Genomic DNA, 19,757 nt, shown 5'->3' with positions numbered 1-19,757 from the left:
CCTCTCTCGTTGAGTTCATGAATTGAGGAATATAGAGAGAGAGAGGAGAGCCCGTCGATGTCTGCGTCGGTGTGGGTGTGGCTATTTAAGTGTCTCTGCACCTCAGTGTGGGCGTGACGAGTAACACTGTCACCATCAACAATGACACTAGAATTACCAACCGCAACGGTGATACGTTCCTAGTTGTGACGGCTCTCGGTCGCCACTGACCAGAATTCCCCCTCCACGTCAACGGTCCGCGGATGCCACAGCAGGACCTAAACGGAGAGACCGAACAGAAAAGGGAGCGTCAAATTAATGGTATTAGAGGAGCCCGAGACAGAGTAAAGGGAAGGGGGGGGGGGGAATGTAGCCGAGGAGATCGGAGAGGGCCAGCAGCGGGCCAGGAGCTCATACCCTCCCTGCGCTTTTTGTTTCTGGCTAATGGCGACGGGGAAGATCGGGGAGCAGTGCGAGGCGTGCAGTAACGACAACGACAGAGGAAGCGATAATAACAAGAGAGGGAGGCGGTGAGACAGACGAGCAGAAACAAACAGAAAGAGAGGTTGGCTCGAGGAGACGACAGCGGCAGGCAACCACAGGCACAGCAGAAGCGAAGAGAAAAACAAGCGAAAAAGGTAGAGTCACACCATATATAGGCAGCGCTTGCCCATATAAGAGGCCGTGGCCAACAGAACAGTACCCGGAGGGTGCACTTCTACGGAGAGAGAAGGGGATGTAGAGGGAGAGAGAGATGCTCACAGACAACCAGTGAGAGCAGGAAATCGAGGGGGGTAGGAGGAGGAGGGGGATGATGCGATATAGAGCGGCAGGAAGAATTCAAAGCAACCGAGACACACAGAAAGAGAGGTGCCAGAACGACTCGCACTGTTTTCTGTCGTTTTCGCTTCCTTTGTCGTCGTTGTGAGCGTTGGTTGGCGGTGTGAAGTGGTCTACCGCACCTCCCTGGAACGGTCACGCTCGTTCAGTTTCCGTCGTTTTTCTTTTTTTTTGGCCGCAGCCAAGTGGCGTCTCTCTCTCACACACACGATTCCTTCGTGCGCTCTTCGATCAGATTCCTGCGCAGCCTTTTCTTTTGCGCTGTTGTTCTCCTCTCAATCCCTCGTCTTTGTTTTTTATTCCTGGCTGGACTGGCAGTGGAGATTATGTACCCCCGTCACACACAACACACACACACACCCTCTCTCTCTCACTTGTCACGTATTCTCCTCCTTTCTCTTTTCTGTCGTTGAGGTGGGAGTTGCGTTACGGTGTTTCGATGTCTGCGTGCAGAGGTGTGTGGGTGGGAGGGTGGGGGCGAATGGCTCTGCTTTGTGCACTGCTGTGTGTGCTGGTATGAAGGAGTGAGGAAGTGGGAGGCAGGCACGATGATTGTCCAGCCGAGAGGCGGTTGTGAGAGAGGGGCCTGCCTTCAACCAGTAGTACTGAAGGATGAAGGAGGAGACGAGAGAGAGGCAAAGGGGAAAAAAAGCGGATAGTGCGTTCCATTCACTCACGGTGCGACCAACGAGGGACGAGTCCAGCAAACCGCCTACACACCTACACACACTCAAGGTAAGGGAAAGAGGCAGAGAGGGGGCTCGCACAGAGGGAGAGAAATGGGGGGGGGGGCTAGGCAGCGTCATGACGAGGAAAAAAACACACACACACACAAAGGGAAACAACAGAGCGAAGGTGGGTGCGCATCACAGTGATCGTCGCACGTTGCGTGCGGCACCCACAGGCGGCATACGTGTAGAGGATTTAGCGCAGCAAGGAAGAAAGGAGAGGCGCATGGAAAGAGGGGGAGGGCGGAGGGGTCAATACCTCCAGGTAAACTCCCACACACGTCAAGTAAAAGAAGCGAGCATGAAGGAGAGAGAGAGAGAGAGAGAGAGAGAGAGAGGCCGCAGCCGTTTTCCCCTTTGCAGCTCTGTGGTTGCCCCTCTTCCGCATTGCTCACCCTTTTGTTGTTGTGCTTCCTTTTCGTATGTGCGCATTCGCATCATCACCTCGCCACCACCACCACTTTCCCCCATTTCCTCTGCTGCTTCACCACCACCATGTAAAAAAAAAAAACAAGGCAGTCCCTCTCCCATTTGGGGGGGGGGGGGCAACCAACAAGCGTCTCTGTACGTGTAGGGGAGGGGAAGGAGGAGGAGGAGGAGGAGGAGAGTTGTGCAGCTTCCGTGTACCGAGAACGTAGATACACACCCTCCCCCACACACACGGTCGACACAAACATCTGCAAGAAGACAACAAATCAACAACCCCACCTGCACACTTTCACCCATCACTCTCACTCACAGGCAGGAACTGAGGAGAGGAAGGAGATAGACTTCGACGACGGGTGAAGGCCGTTCCGCAACGACACACAGAGAAAGACAGAGAATCCGCTCATGACCATCTATGCCATCGAGCAAGAAGGAAGAGAAAAGAATAATTCACGGAGCAGTGTGAGGATAGGTGTACAACGCAGACATCCACAACCTTCACGGTTTCTTCTCCTCTTTGCCTCCAAGCATCCTCGCCTCTCTCTAAAGTTCTTCATTTTCATCTCCTGTGCTGATCCTATGCACACCCACTTCGCCAACACTATTCGTGCAGTGTAGCCCTGCTACTGCATTACTATACCCCGCTACTTTTCCTCCAGGTAAATCTGTGAGCCGAACTTGGCGTAGAGCTGCGCCTTGAGTTCCCCCAGTGCCACATGCAGATCCTTCAGCTCAGCCTCTACTTCCTCCTTCTCCGACTCAATGCGCTGCTTCTCGGCATCGAGCAGGTCTACGGCCTGATCGCACTCCACGTCCACAAATGCCTCGCCAAAGACATATTTCACCTCGTCGCAGATCATCACCTCGGTGCCGGCGTCGTCAAGCTTCTCAATGTCGTCGGTCAGAAGTTTTAGGCGGCGATTCAGTGCCTGCACGCGTCGGTGGAGGCGGGAAAAGATGCAGATATTTTTCTGGTCCTCCCATGTGACGTCAATCGGGACGTCATTCTTCTTGGCCGTGGTGGTCATGAGGAGGTGTAGTGTGGAGCGAAAAGGAAGGAAAGAGTGCCTTGTTTATTTATTTCGTTTTGTTTTGACATGAGGAAGGGGAGAGAGGCAGGCAGAAAACGAGGATAGCGGGCGAAGGCACAAAGGGTCCACGAGGCATCCGTGCACAAGCATATCCCGGCGAGAGAAAGAGAGAGCACAGGGAGAAAGTGAGGAGGCTCCATGGGGGCAGTCCTCCAAAACGGCGGGGCCCCAGAGATCGGCTCTTCAGCTCGACTCTTCGTAAGTAGCACAGATGGCCAACCATCTGTTCCACCACCTACCGGCTACCCTGCATCATTTGACTTGGCGGCGCCTGCGCTACGTAAAATGTGCAGTGCGTGGCGCCAAGGAAACAAAATGCAGTAGAGGTCCGCCTACGGTATTCAACGAGCACACACACACACACACACACACACACACACCTACCCACACACACGCACATCCACACAAAGAAATATATAAGGAAGACGAGAGAACGTCGATCAAGCATTCACACAGCGCCCCCTCTACCCCCTCCCCCCACAAACATACGCTCCACACCCACATTACATACATCTGTTTTCTCTGGAAAAAACAAGGACAACCAACACAGAGAGTCGATCACAACGGCAACCACCACCAGCTCACCAAACTGAATGCGCGCGAGAGAGGTAGGGGGGACTGAGCGCGAAAGAGAGAGGGCCACGCGTACGCACACTGGCGCGCATACAGAGAGAGAGAGATACAACAACAAAGGAGCGGCACACAACAGTGAGCAATAAGCAGCAAAAGAGGTGAAGGATGAGAAGGAGAGAGGAACAACTCAAGCAGACGAGCTCGATTCACACCAACACACACGCGAAGCATCTATGGTGCATACGAGGAAGCAACGTGTCTGTACAAGTACAGAAGGAGAGGTGTCTCTCTCCTTCTGTACTTGCGACGCCCCGTTGCGCTGCAGCGCCAAATGTTTCACCCCTTTATGCAATCTCTGGCACTGATGAAGAGAGAACACCGCAGTACCCGCTGCTCAGGGCCCGTGCCCCACACAAAGAGTGGGGAATTCCGGCAGCTTGCCTTACCCCTGCCAAATGCCGAGTCACTTCTGGTGGTGACAGGGCTAAGTACCTACGCCGGAGGGACACCCGTAGCGATACATCGCTACGGGTGTCGACAGCCAGGCCGTGAATGGCGTTGCATGGAGGCGACTCAAGACGGTAGAAATGTTGGAGCCATCCGTGTGATAGGCAAAGTGTCAAGGTGACTCGAATGCATCGCACCTGGCCCTCGTTGCCTACTGGTGTGGGGAGCCTGCGCCACTTGCCGAAGGCTGCATCAGGTGAGGACCGGCATAATTGTAGTTGCTGTGAGGCGGCTTGAGAAGCGGGAGTGGGCAGAGTTTGGGACAGGGGCCGTGCTCCGATGACTGGGCCGGTGCGTTGCTGCAGCGCGTGTCCACTGCTGCTTTGTACCCCGCGATGGGTCGGTGACAGACCGACGGCTGTATGGAGGTTGGGCACGTGTGTTCTATGAGAGAGAATGGACATGGTGAAAATAAAAAGAAGTACGCCTTCTATGAGTTGGCTGGGGATACGCTGCGCCCAATGCCAGTCCAACGAGGTGCACACACGGGTGCCACGCATCAACTTGGAAAAGAAAAACGCTCTGGAAACAAAATGTGTGGGTGAGGTGAAACGGAAAGACGGCAAGGCACACTACGCCACTCCACGTACGTTGTGGCAACAACAGGGGCAGCTTCGTTACTGTGCACATCCCACCTCGATGATGGTCAGGGCGGGCCGTGGCACGGACACCCCCGAAAGACGAGAGACGAGGAAAGTCCACAGGTGCATTATACGCGGTCCCGGAAGAGAGACTGATAGCGGTGCAGTAGCACCGGTGGGCAGCTCTCCCGACTCTTGTGGTGGATCGCCTTTGCCTGCGCAATGATGCGACCAAACATGGCAACGGCACACGCGCTCGCCGGACGCACACGCGGTGGCGCCGCAGAGGATAAAGGTGCCCCTCGTCGGGGTGCCCCTCCACGTGATGTCGCCCCGGTGCGGGGACGGGTGGGACACGGCGATGACCCGGCCACTGTTGCCGCGCCGCAGCTGCTAGGGCCGACCTGCTCGTCTTCTGCTTCCAGATTTGTCGAGATGAGCGTGGCGCTTGGGGCTGGCATACTCGACAGAGTCAACGGCTCCTGCAGACTGCTGTTGTCAGAGAGCCGACTCAGCTCTTGCTCCAGAACTAGAGACAGTTCCATCAGCACCTTGTAGTGATCATCTGTGGCGCCCGCTGTGAGGTGCAACCCGGCCGATGCTTCGTTCTGTCTTATCTCCGCGCCAGCGCCACGGCGCAATGCGTTCGATTCCTCAATTCCCATGTCGCACATGCTCACGTACTGGCTTCTGTGCGACACGGCCGTGCTATGCACGGAACTGTTACCACCACTACTGCGATTGATGTCACCTCTGCTGTTGGCCGGGGTTTCGCGCATTTGTGCTTGCATGGGGGCTGGCAAAAGGCGCAGAATGGGAGCAGGGAGGGGCATGCGCAGCTGCTCGGCTGCTATCACGAGCGCTGCTGCGGCGACGAGCACGGGCGAGAACTGAAGCACACTGGCGCCCCCGCCCTGTACCTTTGCTTCTTCGGCGGTGTTCTTGCCATCGGCGCTACCGTCGCGGTAGAGCAGGGCGCTGTCGTCGGTTGATGACGCAGACGCCGAAGACGATGCGGTAGGGTCAGAAGTGTTGGCGCGAATGACCTCATCGCAGATGAAACACGTAAAGAGGCGCAACCGCAGCCAATCGTTGATGGCGCACCGGTCTGCCGACGTAAGCGCTACGCTGTGTGAGCGCGACTTCGGCTGCACACTTCCTGCCACGGCTGCGGCCTCTTCTTCCTCTGCCTCCTCCTGCATAAGTCGGTCGACGTCGTCAACGAGGTGGCCGCGGTCTTGGTGTTCCTCCAGAAGCCGCCGCGTTATGTGGGACGCTGTGAGAGTGCCGTAGAGTGCATCGCTGGTGGAGAAGGTGAGCAGTGCGCCAACGGCTTCGAAGAGGGTGACCGGGTGTACGGGAAAGCCAAGTGTGAGCAGAACATGGAACTCGAGAATCACGAAGTCCTCCTCGCTGATCGGGGCGGTGTCCTCAACGCAGCCCATCAAGTTGCGAATGCGTGGGGGGTAGAGGTCGACCGTCTTGCTACCGAGCATGATGCACACCACGATGACCTGCGTCAGAAAGCTGCAGATGTCGCGCGCTTGCACACCGCCGTCGAGGCCGCTGGCGTACAGCTGCTCCGCGCCGAGTTCAGAGGCCCTGGGCGGGTCCGTGGGTCTCGTGCCGGAGAGCGCCAGCATTCGGCAGTCCATCTCCTGCCGCGAGCGGGTCCGCTGGAGCTGGCGTTTGTAGGTGAAGAAGTTGGCGAAGGGGTCCACTGTGACGGCGATGAACCGGTCGAGAAATGCGACTGCCGTGTAGAAGGCGAGGCGGCTGCCGTGTATGTAGCGGATGATGCCGTCGAGAGAGTCGACCACGAGGGGGCGACACAGAATGCCACTCGACGCGTAGCACCAGCGTCGCCACCCGGCTGGCACCCGCTCATCGTAGAAGGATGTGTCGAGAAGTCGGCCGAGCGCCATCGACCGCCACCGCTGCGACGGCGGGAGGCGCTCCTCCAGTGTGCCCTCGCCATCTTCCTGCTCCATGTCCTCGCGGTGACGCGTTCCGGAGAGCGAGTCGCGCTGCTCATCCACGTGACCCATGGAGAGCGGCGGTCGCGCCGGCGTCGACACTGCTGAGCGAGGGTTCTCACTGAAGCCAACACCATAGGCGCTCATCGTGCCGCCGCCGTTCTCCACCACACGCACCACCGAGGCACTACGGTCACGCGATTGCGAGGCGGACTCGAGGTATGTTGTGTGCCCGGCATCAGAGAGTGCACCGGAGGTGTTGGCTGTCTCGGTTGTCGAGCAAGACTGCTGATGCGAACCGAGCTTTTGCCGGCTCAACGTCGTTGCTGTTATCGCCCACGACTGGCAACGTTCCTCGTCTGCCGCACTCAACAGTGCCGTCGCAGCGAAGCAGAAGGTGTACTGGAGGGAGGTCGGCACCAAGTGAAGTACATGGTCGGCCAGCGGCGGTGGCGGCGCGAGCGTGTCGCTGCGGACACCGCGCGAGCGCACTGCGCGTGGTTGCACCCTCGCACCGCTACTGCAGAAGCATCGGCAGAGGCAGGCGACACGCCGCAGTGTCCGCAACTCGGTGACACTGATGGACGTCGAGTCCGCTGCAGTCGTCGCACGCGCCACAACAGTAGACGCAGAATCGCGACCGCTGCTTTTCGACGGCGGCGTCAGCAGCAGATATCGTTCGTACACCGCAGAGGTACCAACCAGCTCGTAGCGCGAGGCCAGCAAATACGCATGCGGAGCTGCACCGTTGGTGCGCACCACGGCGCACAGGTGGCTCATAGGACAGAGCTGCCAACCGCGGATGGTCTGCGGCCAGTCTGCCCACACCTCTTGCGTCGACAGCGTCTTGTGGAGGTCATCCTCGGCGCTCGTCACGCGGAGTGCATGCACTGACGTCCCCGGGGCCGTCAGCTGCGCTGCAGACATCTCTGCAGGCCACCCTTGTAAGAAGCTCACGTGACTGCTTGAGATGAGAGACGCGGCGGCACCGGGCCCGGAGCTGCCCTCCGCTGCACCGCTGGAGAGCTGAAGTGCCCCCCGTGGCTCATAAAAGAACACAATTGGCTTTTTCTGACCGTACAACACACACTCCTCATCTGTTGGCAGGAGCAGCTGCGGAGGTGCCATCTCGAGGGCAGACTGCGTCCCTTTCTGTCCAGGACTAGTCACCCCAGCGAGCTTAACGAATAGTTCAAAGACGGCGGTGGACATCGTCGCTGTTTTCCGTACTTTGCCTTCGCTGGGATGCCTACCCAAAATCTGCCACACACACACACACACAACACACAACACACAGACTTACCTCCTCACACGCACCAGTGCACCTCGACGAAGTGAGATCAGCAACAACAACAACACGGAAAGAAAGGGAGGTGGGAGGGAGTGCGACACCACAAAAAAAAAAAAACAGAGAAAAGACAAAGACTGGGGAAATAAGAGAGTGCGGGGAGAGAGAGAGGGGGGGGGAGGACAGGGAACTGCGTCGCAACTCTGAAAACAACCACCACAAGACGTATATAAAGACAGGCGCGTACAGGTACTCAGACACAGGCAGACACACATGCACGCACACACACACACAAACATCAACACACCGAGACACCCACTTTCGCCCTTTTACAGACCTAGCCAAGGTGCTGGCTCTTGGGCGAGGGAGGCGGAGCTAGAGGCGTGAAGGAAGCGGCTGAAGCCAAGGAAAAATAGAGAGAACGGAGAGTCTGTGAACCACAGCAAATGACGGACAGACGGATGATTTCGATGATGCGGTGAGTGAGGTGTACCTCCTTGTTGCACTTTTTATCGTTCTGTCTATGCCTCTGTTCTGTGCCTACACTTGCTGCTGAGAGCGCTTTCACGTTCTCCCGCTTCAGCTTATTGTTCTTCACGTTGCTGTTGCCTCACTACTTGTGCTCCCCCCCCCCCAGACACAGGTGCTCGTGGCTGTCTGTGGTGGTGGTGGTAATTGGGTTTCTTTATACTTCTATGTAACGTAATCTCAAGCTCAACTGAGCAAAGGGAAAACAAGAGGAAGTCGTGCGTGGAGGCTGACGAGGCCACGAACACAGCGAGCGAGCGAGCGAGAGCTAAGAGAGCGAAAGGCAGGTAGGACCGTGGGGCGCGCACACACGCACGCAGAGGGGCCCAGAGGCACCACGACAGAGAAGAGGTGAAACGCACAAGAGTAGAGAGAGCGTGCGCGCGAACTGTGCGGCAAAACGCAACGGCGAGGGCGATGATGATGACTGTTGAGGTGCCTAGAAGAAGACCTTCCTCCTATAAAAGAAAAAAAGGAAAAAGAGACGAAAAGAGGCAAAGGCAACAGCCGCAGCAACAGTGCAAAATGTGGCGATGCGTCGGCGCACGTGTGTCTGATTGATGGGAGGGAGAGGGGGGCCCACAGAAACAAAGATGTATAGATATGTGTATATAGAGGGAGATACACGGGAGCGGGAATGACCGCGGCGAAAGAGAGAGAGAGATGGAGAGGACCTGCGCGTCTCTCCGTGGGCGTAGGAACAAGTAACAGTGCAGGACGGAACAACAAGAACAACAAGGAAGCCACTTTACGAAGTCTTTATGGTAGTAGTAATAGTAGTAGTAGTAGTGTTAGTGGAAGGAAGTTGCTGTTCGCTACTGATGTTGTCCCTCGTACTTTGGCGTGCTTTGGGATTTGAGCGCCGGTCGTTGGTGTGTCTCTGTCTGCGCACCGGTCGGCAAGTACAAGACGTGGAGGGGGCAGGAGGAGGGCAGATGCAAGTCCTGAAAAAAATTTACACAATACCGATACAGAGCGAGAAAAAAAAAACGATGATGATGCAGTCCTTTCCCTCTTGACGTCCCTGTCAAAGACACGAGAGTATATTGCGTGCTGCTGTGGGAGAAGCAGTCAAGGGAACCAGAGGGGGGAGGGGGGAAGAGGGGAGGCACACCGAAGAGGAGGTAGTGAAGGGTTCGAATCAGTGTATACGTGTGGGTGTGTGGACATGTGTGTGTGTGTGTGGGGGGTTACTTCTGGCACACGAACAAGAATCGAAAAAGGGTTCTATTATCGCCTTCAATGGCGTGTTTCAAGACACGCGATAAAAGCTAAATGGGGAGGAGGGAGAAGCGGGGAGGGGAGGAGGATCGGTCCTTACTCAGGAATGGTGGACGGAGGAGGAGGGAGAAGCGAATGAGTCTCACCGGCTGAATATGTGCGCGTGTGTGCCTTTTGAGTTTCTTTTCCGTTTGCTTTTTCTGATAGTGATCACAGCGCGTGGAGACACACGCATAGACCACAGCTAAGGTGAAGAGACGGTATGTGTATGTGTGTGTGTGTCTGCGCAAACAGTGGCACCCACTTGCGATGACAGTCTCTCTCTCTCTCTTCTCACCTTTTCCACCTATTTCTTCGATTGCCCTTGCTCTGGAGTTGCTGCTTCACAGGAGACAGTCACAACACACAAGAAGATTGAGGACGAACCGCACTCTTGTGGTGTGCGGGAGAGGGAGAGAGAGGTAGGGATAGGTGATCAGGTAAGGAAGTGGGAGGGAAGAGGAGAGGGGAGAAGGGAAAGGGAAGTACGCGCATGGCAAGGAGAAGCGTTGAACACATAAAGGGCGGGAGACTTGCAAGTCGCAGAACGGGAACCTAGGGGTATCTTATCCTGGAACAGCAGACGCAACGCATGATGAGCAGTATGTGTATGCCTATATCCGCGGTTGGCTGTGCTGTGAGGGCACTGACCTGAAAAAACTCCGACTTGATTCACCAAGCCACTTTCTTTCGACTCCGCATTGCTGTTCGCTGAAGCACAAACCCACGTTAACTTTTTCCTACCGTGCGATGGCTGTGTCGCATCCTACTTTTCCCGTTCATCATTACGTTGTGTACTCTCTTCGGACTTCACCAGCGCCTTATCGGTTTCACCCCACACACAGACAGCCATGCGCCCACGTGAGTGGGCGACGGGGAGGGGAGGGGGGCTATACCCGTGGCGACTGGCGCGTACTCGTGGGAGGCTGTGCCATGGGATACGAAAGTTCGTACACTAGAGAGAGAGGCCGAGACGAAGAAAAAGAAGGACAGCGTTAGCGATGGTGAGAGAACGGTACGTCCAAGAGCCTTTTGTTGATAGATGAAGGAGAGAGGGAGTGGGGGGGGGGGGCAGACAAGTACCAATAGAGAGAGGAAGAGCAAGAAGAGGCGTTGGCTGTTGGGAGTCTGTGTATGCCAGTGAGTGGGTGAGGGGAGATGAGCAAGAAGAAGACTGCGGAGCAGCAACAGGCAAAGATTGGAGCTCCGCAGGAGTGCCCCCGATGAGGGAGTAGTGCCAGAGGAGAGGGTCCACGGAGTGAACCACTCAACCTTCCCCTCCTTTCATCTTTTTCGCTCGCCCGTCGCTCTGCAGGCACCCGTGCCATATGGCCTAGCCTCCTCTCGCTTCATTATCCCGCCCCCTCGCCTTACCTCTTTCTACCCGCCCTCGCAGTACGTGCTCGACGAGCACAAGACAAAACAGGTGGCGCGCACTGGAGTTCATCTGACGGCTGCTGGGCTGCAGCGAGTCACGGAGAGGATGCACCCACTGCTGGGTCCGCCACCACCTGGTAGTCGCCCTCTGTTTCCCCAATGCGGACGAAGCTCTCGCCCTTAGCCTTCAAGATGTCCTCGATGTTGGTGGCCGTGTCTTCCATCCAGCCAAGGTTGTCGGCCAGCAGGTGCTTCGAGCGGCAGTTGGGGCACTCTACAATGACAATGCCCTTGGTATAGGCATGCTTGCTGAAGCGCTTGACCATGCGGTAGTCACACGGACCGCAGGTAAAAGCTGCCACCATGTCACCATTAGCCGGGCCGATACCTGTGCCGCCCATGACGGAGCTCTTCTCATTCTCCGGTGCGTTCAAGGCGGCAATAATGTGCTCTTGGTCTTCCGGAGAGAGCATCTTGAGCTGCTCCTCCACTGATGTGGCAGAGGCGGTGGCATCGTGGTGTGCAGCGAGGCTAGTGGACGCTACGGCTGATGGGTCCGTCGACGGTGTCTTTACCTGTGAATGGCGGGGGTTTGAAGCGTTACTGGACAACGACCCAGTTGAGCACCAGCGGCGGGAAGCGGCAACCAAAGACGACACGGAAAAGGATGCGCAAGACGTCCGCGTCCGCAGCGCTGGCTGCAATCTTTGGTCCAGAGCACTGACAATACGGGTGCCGACGTGCGAGCCGCGGGGCACCGCCAGGCGCCTCGACACGGAGAGAAGTGTGGGGCGATTGAGCATGACTCGAGCCTGTATGTTGGTGTACTTAGAGCAGAGGGAGAGAGAGGGGAGAGTACGGATACATCAAGAAAATGCGGAGGGATGCACACGCGCCACTCCCGTATCTTTCCAAGTGGACGCTTGCGGAGTGAGAGAGAGGGGGAAGCAGAGGGTCCACAGGCAGAGAGTGGCGGCCAAGCCACGCCTAGTCGACCCAGTCGGACCACCCAATTGCGCTCCTCGACTTTTTGCCGTACCGGGGCTGTTCGCCCCCTCTCTGCAGAGAGGCGTGCGTGTCTCCTATGCAGGACTCATCCATCCATGAGCCGACTCCGCCCTCACGCTGCTTCGCTTTTTCGTAGCCACTCCCCCTCCCCTTCCGTCTTCTTTTCACCTGTGTTGGGTTTCTCTCCCCTCCCTGATTGGTTCTTTTCCATCACTATTGCTGGTATCATACACCGGCACCCACAGACTCCACACACCACACCACCTCATCCTTTCACGAGTATCGCCACCATCCTCGCGCCTTGCGCCGCGCTTTCTACATCCGCATCAAGTCTACCTCATCGAGTCGGTGGACTTGGCAACGGCGCGACGCGGCGTATTCCGTTTACCGTGGCGCAGTATATAACCGTTGCGGCCGCTACGGCCGCCAGCGTTGTTCCGGTCGCCCGAATTCGCGAAGCAGGACTTCGTCGTGATGGTGCGCAGTGAGGTCATCATGGCAAGCAGTACCGTGCCGCTCACGATAGACGCGACCAGCCCGCAGAGACCCACCAGAATCATCATGGTGGTGAGATGCGCCAGATCGGCGGGGTTCGTCTCCACTGCAATTGCAGCCGCTTCGGTCAGCGTCGCTGAGAGCAGGCGATCGTAGTAGTGCAGAGCAGAGATGGAGTGCGTGGTGGTGCCGTCCCTGGCCGCGGTAGTAAACGGAGGCGGGATCGCCTCATCCGCCTTCGCTGTAGTGGTCTTCCTCACCATTATAGTCGATGGCGAGGGCAGGGTTGACAGGCTGGAGGGGAAGAGCATGTACAAGAACATGAGGATGGCCACGGCAGAGAGCAGCAATCGAGGCGTGACAAGCAGCCAATCGTACGTCACGTACGCCAGCGCACGCAGCGTCAGATCCGGGGTGTGGTACTCTGTGGGGGCGGCGAAGCGAGAGGGACGGCCTGGCACTACCCATGAATTGCGGTGACCAACCGGCGATGAGGCGATGATGCTGTTGGTCATGATAGACGAAGTCCTATGGGAGGCGAACTCGCCGTCCAAGACAGAGGCATGCCCAACAGTGCTCGTTGTCATTGGATGCGCTGAGGTCGGCACCGCACTCTCCGCAGTTGCCGAGGCTGGTGCGCCGCCAACAGCATGAAGCCGCCTCTGATCACCGCTATCGGTCACCACCTGCTGCCGTGTGCGTGCCATTGCTGTTCGAAGACGAGAGAAGCTCTCCTTGTAGCTGAAGCTCGCCAAGCATGGCACACCCTTGAAGCTGTCGTGGCCGGAGACGCTCGACACGACGGACATGCCGGGCCACTCATGTGGGGTGGGGAGCCACACCGACTGACGCCACGCGCCATCGATTCGTTCCCGAGAGACGTTCGGCAAACGCGCACAGTTGGTGGAGCTGTCAGCAAGATCAGCAGGGCGGTGTTGTGGAGGCACCTCTGGCTCAGCACCACCAGGGTGCGCAGCCGTTTGCAGAGGTCGTCGGTCTCGATGGGTCTTGTATAAAATCCACGCACAGAGAAGGTCCAGGAGAGGCACCATACCAGGGCAGAGCAACAGCACTGCCGAGAAGCCGCATTGCCATGCACTCGGCCACGGTGGCACCAGGTACTGCACAAAAGCCACCAGTACGGGCGCCGGCTGCTGTACTGCAGATGAAGCGGTTTGAGTCACATAGGCTTCCCACGCAACGAGGAAGACGCCCATGATCACCTGCACCCCGTACATGCACAGCAACCCAACTCCGCACGGCCTCAGAGAATCATACCACGCACACCATACGGCCCAGCTGCAGAGCGCGATGACGCAGTTAGCTGCGGTGGCAATGAGTACACACAGGCGCCGCCAACGCCAGCCCCATCCCTCCCAGTCGACACGGTGTTGCGCGAGGATTGTCAAGTATGGAATCGCCTCCGCGTCCCACGCCAGTCGCTCCAGGTTCATGGTGAGCTGCATGGGCAGTCGAACGCGCGGGTCGCGGACGAGCAGCTTGAAAATCTCCAGCTGATGCAGTTGTACCGCCATCTCAACGGGGGTTGCAACAACGCACCTCAGGGCGTCCTTGGAGAGCGTCTGCCGCTGCAATAGAGAGTACGAGGCGCACAGGACCGAGGCAGGCTTTGGCAAGCAGTTAGGTCGAAGATGTGGGTGCTGCAGGAGCAGTGAAACAACCTCGACATTGCCGGCAAACACGGCCATCTGGAGCGGGGTTATGTAGAAGCCGATGTTCACTTCGATCGCGGGGTGGTCCAGCAGGTACAGCAGCACGGCCCACCAGTGCTGCGCCGTCAGCAGAGGATGAGCGACGGTGTCCTGTTGCAATGCGATGCTGTGGGTCTCATCTTTGTCCTCTCCATGCGCCGGCAGCGTAATGTCGTCGTGCTCGTCATCCATGGTCACCACGGGCGACACGTTCCTGAAGTGCGGCCTGTCACGCTGCCATAGCGGCCCTATCATGTTCGACGACACCGATGGAAATGGGGTACCACCAGAAGCTGTTGCACCAGCGGAGAATGTCACCCCGCTGCTATCGGCATTACCAGATAAGAGTCTGAGCGGTTGGTGCTTTGCGTGCGCATTTACGCCGTCGCCGACCTTACCGGCAAACAGAGGGGAGGCGGTGACCATCTTCTCCGCTGTAGAAGGGAGAGGCGAGGACGACGACGTGATGCCTCGTTGGGGCTTTCGGCTGTGTCGTGGTGCCGAAGAGGTGGTCGACGATGGCTGCTGCGCTGCTGCCACGATCGCACTACACACGAGGAGCTGGCGCAGTGCGTATAAGAGTGCTGATGTGCCCTCGCCGTTGGCAAAACGGTTCACGTTGACCTGGGCAGCAGCGCCGAGGATGTGCATGGCCTCAGTGTTGCCGATGACAACGGCCACATAGAAGGCACCACCATAATTGGGATTGATACGGTGATGAGACACCAAGAAGGGTAGCACCTGGTCATTTCGATGGCACTGCACAGCGACCCTCAGGGGAAAGCCCAGGTTGGGCTCCAACTCCTCCACGGAGAGCAGACTCGCCAGAACATCCACGTCGCCCACGCTGGCGGCAACGGCCACCGGCGCGCACATGGACCAGTTCCACCGCCGGAACGTCAGCAAGAGTCGCACCAGCTCCACACGTAAGTACGGAAGGGGATGCTGCACAGCCAAGTCCACCACGCTGGCGCCGACGTGGAGCTTGCCCGCATTGAACTGAGTGAGCAACGCCTGCACGGGCTCGAGCACGCGATGGCAGGCGGCACAGATGTAGCCGGTCGTGGAGCCATTGGCGAATAAATCGCCCTTGTCACTCCAGCTGCCTGTGGAGCGGGGGCTAGGCAACTGCGACGCCACCGCAGGTGGATTAGATAGATTCTCCGTCACAGGCGTGGCAGGCGGTGATGCTATGGAGCGAGTGAAGGAGGGAGAGGGCGTCCCAAGTGGCCAGACAGCGTCAGTCGCCGCGCTGACGTTGCTACGCCACTCCATTACCTGGGGCCTCGTCGTCGTTGCCGTTGACGAGGGGGCGGAGAAGCTGCTGAGAGGTACAGCAGTGTCATGACCCTCTGTAGGAGCGCCGATATGTGGCACCGCCGCCACGGAGGCGGGTTTGTCGTTAGCGGGCAATGGAGATGCTGGTGCAGCTATCACAGTAGGCGCGCTCACCTTTAGCAGCGCTGCTAGTGAAGAGTACTGGTAGAGGCTCGTAACTGCACGCCAGAGGGCCGCCTCACACGGTTGCTGCGGTAGCGGTGTTGTGTAGTCGCCGTCAGAGACAAAGGGGTCACGCGGCCATGGCATAGCGGCAAAAGTGAGAAAGCACGTGGCGGATTGAAGGAGGAGGGTAGACGCAGATAAAAGCACAGAGAAGGGAGTGGTGATAGGCGTTATTTGCTGAGGGAAGCAAAGAAAGAGATGAGCACGGTGGCCGGAACAGAAGAGACAAGGGAGGTGTGACAGCCGACGTAGAGATACACACACACACACACACGTGGAAAAGAATATTAAAAACGAAAAGAAAAAAAAAAGCAGAAGCGATAATAGCACAGCTCCAGTAGAAGCGGGGGCGGCAGCAATCGTACGGGCGACCACTGTTGGGTGGACAAGTTGCGGAGATCAGTGGAATCGCAGAGAAGCACCAACAACAAGCAAAACTATAGATGCACAGCGAGGTGACCCTAGGTGGGAGTCGCTGGCGAAGAAGCGAAAACCCAAAGGAGTCACAGCAGAGCGGGAAGAAGCAGACGGAAAGCCCTGCGTCCGATACGTATTATCCTTCAGCGAAAGAGAGAGAGACTCAAAGCCTGTGTGAAGAATCGAGATGAAGTCAGTCAAAAGTTGCACTCCCTCCCCCCGGTGACAGGCCAGCAAGAAAGGGAGAGGGGAGGGGAGGGAGGGTGTGCAGACACGTTTCTCGTGTACCCACAAGATGAGGAGAGGCACACGCCACCCAAGATGACAGAGGGGGATCTGATGCACACCTCTCCTTGTGCACCCACACAGAGAGAGAGAGGTAGCTAAGCAAAAATAGAGCGGATGAGTGAGGCCAGGAGGAGGAGGAGAGAGGAGGTACGACGGCGTGCAGCATCGCTTTTGGATGGCTGACCGTGGCACGTGCTGCTTTTCGACTGGATCAGCGTGTGCACAGGCAGTAGGGCGCTGCCTCAATGAATCCCCTCACTCGATGAATGTCGGTGCTCTTAAAAAATATATATTGTATTGTCCTCTTTTATTCGGTCTATTCTTTCCGCAGCTCGACAGGTCACTTGCGGCGCTCAAGAAGAGAGGGCGGGTAGTGTCGTATGTCCAGGGCGGCAGCAGCTAGAAAGGGAAAAGGGGCTGAGAGAACATCCGTTATATGACGAAGGAGTGAAGGGCGTACAGGAGTGAGACCACCGGCGCAGGATGAAAAGAGTGCATAGGCGCACATACAAGTAGGCGCACACACCCACCCACACACACACACACACAAAGCACACAAGAAATACAGAGTAAAGAGTAAGAGAGCGACAAGAGGGGGAGGAAGACGAAAGAAAACAATGCTCAGAGAGATGGGCGGAGATGGGGAGGTGGGAAGGGGGAGACGCGGTGTAAAAAGAGTCTGAGATACATTTCCGAAAGCCGATGGCTGCCGAAGTGGAGACACGCGTCCATGCACGACTGCATTTGCACGCCATCGCGGGAGCGTGGGCGTGCATGCGTACGGTTGAGTCGCGAGGATAAAGGTGAAAGGAGTCTGATGTCATGCCAGCACCGTCACAGAAAGAGGGAGAGAGAGCGAGTCGAGTTGCTGTTGTAGCACGCCCTCCTATTTTTGCTTGGTTGCGTTTTTCTTTCACTATTTGCTTAAGTGCATTAGGGGAGAGGCGAAGTGTGTGCGCAAGTGGGTGAGTGTGCATGCGTGGGTATGACGCCTTTTCACTTCCCTTTTTCTCGCCGCCCCCCCTTTCCCTTTTCGTCGTATCACTTTGATACCTCGCGCGACACTCACAACGTGCGCCACTCTTCGCAACTTTCCGTTGCGCACCCAAGTTTTTACATGCATGCACCCCCCCACACACGCATAGGCGCACGTCCATACATAGACGCACATGCATATACGTGTGTGTGTGTGCACGTGCGTAGGGGAAGAGGGGGGGGGGTGTTCCTCGCACACCAAAAATCCACGGCCAACGGATACGCGCTCAGTTTCTCATGTAAAGTACCGAAAAAGATACCAATGGAGGACAAACGGAGAGAAGGGCAAACACCCAGCGCCGTGTCTTGGGATAGGCACAACAGCACCCTTTCCTCCACCAGCACAACGAAGAGCAGCGATAGTAGCACCACCTGGAAGACACAAGGGAGAAGAAAAACACAAACATGTCAAGTAGGCAAGCGAATTCACAAGCAAAAGAGATAACAAAAGGCGAAAAAACATATGGAGACGGGGAAGCATAAATAGCGAGAGGGAGCCCCCGCCGTGCGTGCGTACGTGTGTGTGTAGGGGGTGGGGGGAGGGGGAGGAAGGGGCTTCATTCAGCATATCGAGCGACCTTTCGGAAGCAGGGAAGACACATAGGAACAGAAAGAGCAAACTAGAGGAGGGCAAACGGCCACAATGAGGGAGCTGCCTGATCACGTAAGCACCGCTCTACGCGAAGAGAAACGCGCACGCACGCACATGCACAGGTTCTTAGAGTTCCACAGACACGGCAGAGTTGAATCCGCATGGTAGCAGAGAGAGAGAGGGGCGAGATAAGAGGGGGGAGGGTCCAAGGGTTGCTAAACTGTTGACTCTCCCACCCTTCCACTTTTCTGCTTATCATCCTGATCAACCACCATAGCCCTGACAACGGAGGCGTCCTTGCAGTTGTACTCGCGTGATGATTGTGTCTCTCTATGTGTGTCTCAGCTTAGGTGTATTCGTGACCGAGAGTGGAAAATTTTACTGAGAATTTAAAAAAAAAGTGAGAAGGGACTTAGAGGGAGAAATATTAGAATTTCAGTTCAACTTTTTTGGCTCAGCAATCATTGATTGCGTGGAGGAGGCAGTGCACGAATAGAGTTGGGCGGGGGGGCGAGAGACTACAACAGCGTCAGTACGCTGAGTCGACACCCACCCGCCCACATATACGCACGCAAATGAGAGAGAGAGAGACAGGGATGAGATAGAGAGAGAGGGGCACAAAATTGTCGACAGGCAAACAGGCATCCTCTGCGGTACATACAGTGCGGCACATAAAGAGAGAGCCATGCACAGAAGCAAACAACACACGTGTATGTACACCTCATCAGCATACTACACCCTCCCTCCCCAAAGAAAGAGGCTTCAAAAAACCACACAAACCTCTCTCGAGGACATCAAGACGCTTTTCTTTTCACTGACACTTGCAGCAGCTCATGTACGGTCGTCTTGCACACACGGACACCAAGACACGCAGAGAGGGCGCGATGGGCGAGGAAAAGAAGGAACCGCACGACAGAAAGGAATGCAATACGGACTCAAAAGGAGAGCTCAAACAACACTGTAGCACTGATGAGCCATTACGCATGTATAAGCGAGCAGAAAGAAAATATAATCAGCGACACGGACAACAACAGACAGTTAGGAAAAGGGAAAGAGGAATAGATACACACATGCGCACATGCACACGTACATCCTCCAGTGAGTCCGGCTAAAATCCACAACACACGACAGGAGACAAAAGAATGAAGAGGACGAATATAGTTGTTATAGCCGGAGAAAGAACAGGAGGAGAGAACCACCGGCGAGGACAGCAGAAACAGAAAATAAAAATCGCGCCTGTCTCTCTGGGTGTGTGTGCGTGTGTGTCTGATGTCTTCCTTCTGTGTGTGAGCTTGTGTACGCCTGATGGTGACGCCTTCACTTGGTTCTCTCTCACTTCTTGCTGTCATTTTTTATGCTATTAGTGAGACCATGAAATGGGTGCAAATTGCCCTCCCTCCCCTCTCTTTCCCTCCTCTTGCTAAAAGTGTGCGAGCGCACCGGTGATGAGCTCTAGAGGGGAGGGAGGGAGGGGGCATTGTATCCATGTATGGGTGTACGTGTGCATGCATCTTTACTACAGCGCGACCATTTGTCTTGAGGAGGGGAGGGGG

General features: G+C 56.5%; 4 protein-coding genes across 4 annotated transcripts, besides 1 other annotated feature; all 4 read right to left on the bottom strand.

Annotated features, from left to right (window-relative positions):
* Positions 1-2,617: 2,617 nt before the first annotated feature.
* LPMP_250840 (hypothetical protein) lies at positions 2,618-3,001 on the bottom strand (the record flags this gene model as incomplete). Its single annotated transcript, XM_010701352.1, has 1 exon — positions 2,618-3,001. The coding sequence occupies one exon, from the start codon at positions 2,999-3,001 to the stop codon at positions 2,618-2,620; it is 384 nt and encodes a 127-aa protein (XP_010699654.1).
* Positions 3,002-4,013: 1,012 nt separating this feature from the next.
* Positions 4,014-4,562: a repeat region.
* A 291-nt stretch (positions 4,563-4,853) lies between these two features.
* LPMP_250830 (hypothetical protein) lies at positions 4,854-7,913 on the bottom strand (the record flags this gene model as incomplete). Its single annotated transcript, XM_010701351.1, has 1 exon — positions 4,854-7,913. The coding sequence occupies one exon, from the start codon at positions 7,911-7,913 to the stop codon at positions 4,854-4,856; it is 3,060 nt and encodes a 1,019-aa protein (XP_010699653.1).
* Positions 7,914-11,249: 3,336 nt separating this feature from the next.
* On the bottom strand, positions 11,250-11,957 carry LPMP_250820 (hypothetical protein; the record flags this gene model as incomplete). Its single annotated transcript, XM_010701350.1, has 1 exon — positions 11,250-11,957. The coding sequence occupies one exon, from the start codon at positions 11,955-11,957 to the stop codon at positions 11,250-11,252; it is 708 nt and encodes a 235-aa protein (XP_010699652.1).
* Positions 11,958-12,494: 537 nt separating this feature from the next.
* On the bottom strand, positions 12,495-15,644 carry LPMP_250810 (hypothetical protein; the record flags this gene model as incomplete). The annotated part of the gene is made up of 1 exon (XM_010701349.1): positions 12,495-15,644. The coding sequence occupies one exon, from the start codon at positions 15,642-15,644 to the stop codon at positions 12,495-12,497; it is 3,150 nt and encodes a 1,049-aa protein (XP_010699651.1).
* Positions 15,645-19,757: the final 4,113 nt, after the last annotated feature.

This window comes from Leishmania panamensis, assembly GCF_000755165.1.
Source record: "Leishmania panamensis strain MHOM/PA/94/PSC-1 chromosome 25 sequence".
In the NCBI taxonomy this organism is placed as follows: Eukaryota; Euglenozoa; class Kinetoplastea; order Trypanosomatida; family Trypanosomatidae; genus Leishmania; species Leishmania panamensis.
Note: the sequence above shows the minus strand (reverse complement) of the source record. Positions and strands in the feature narration are given on the sequence as shown.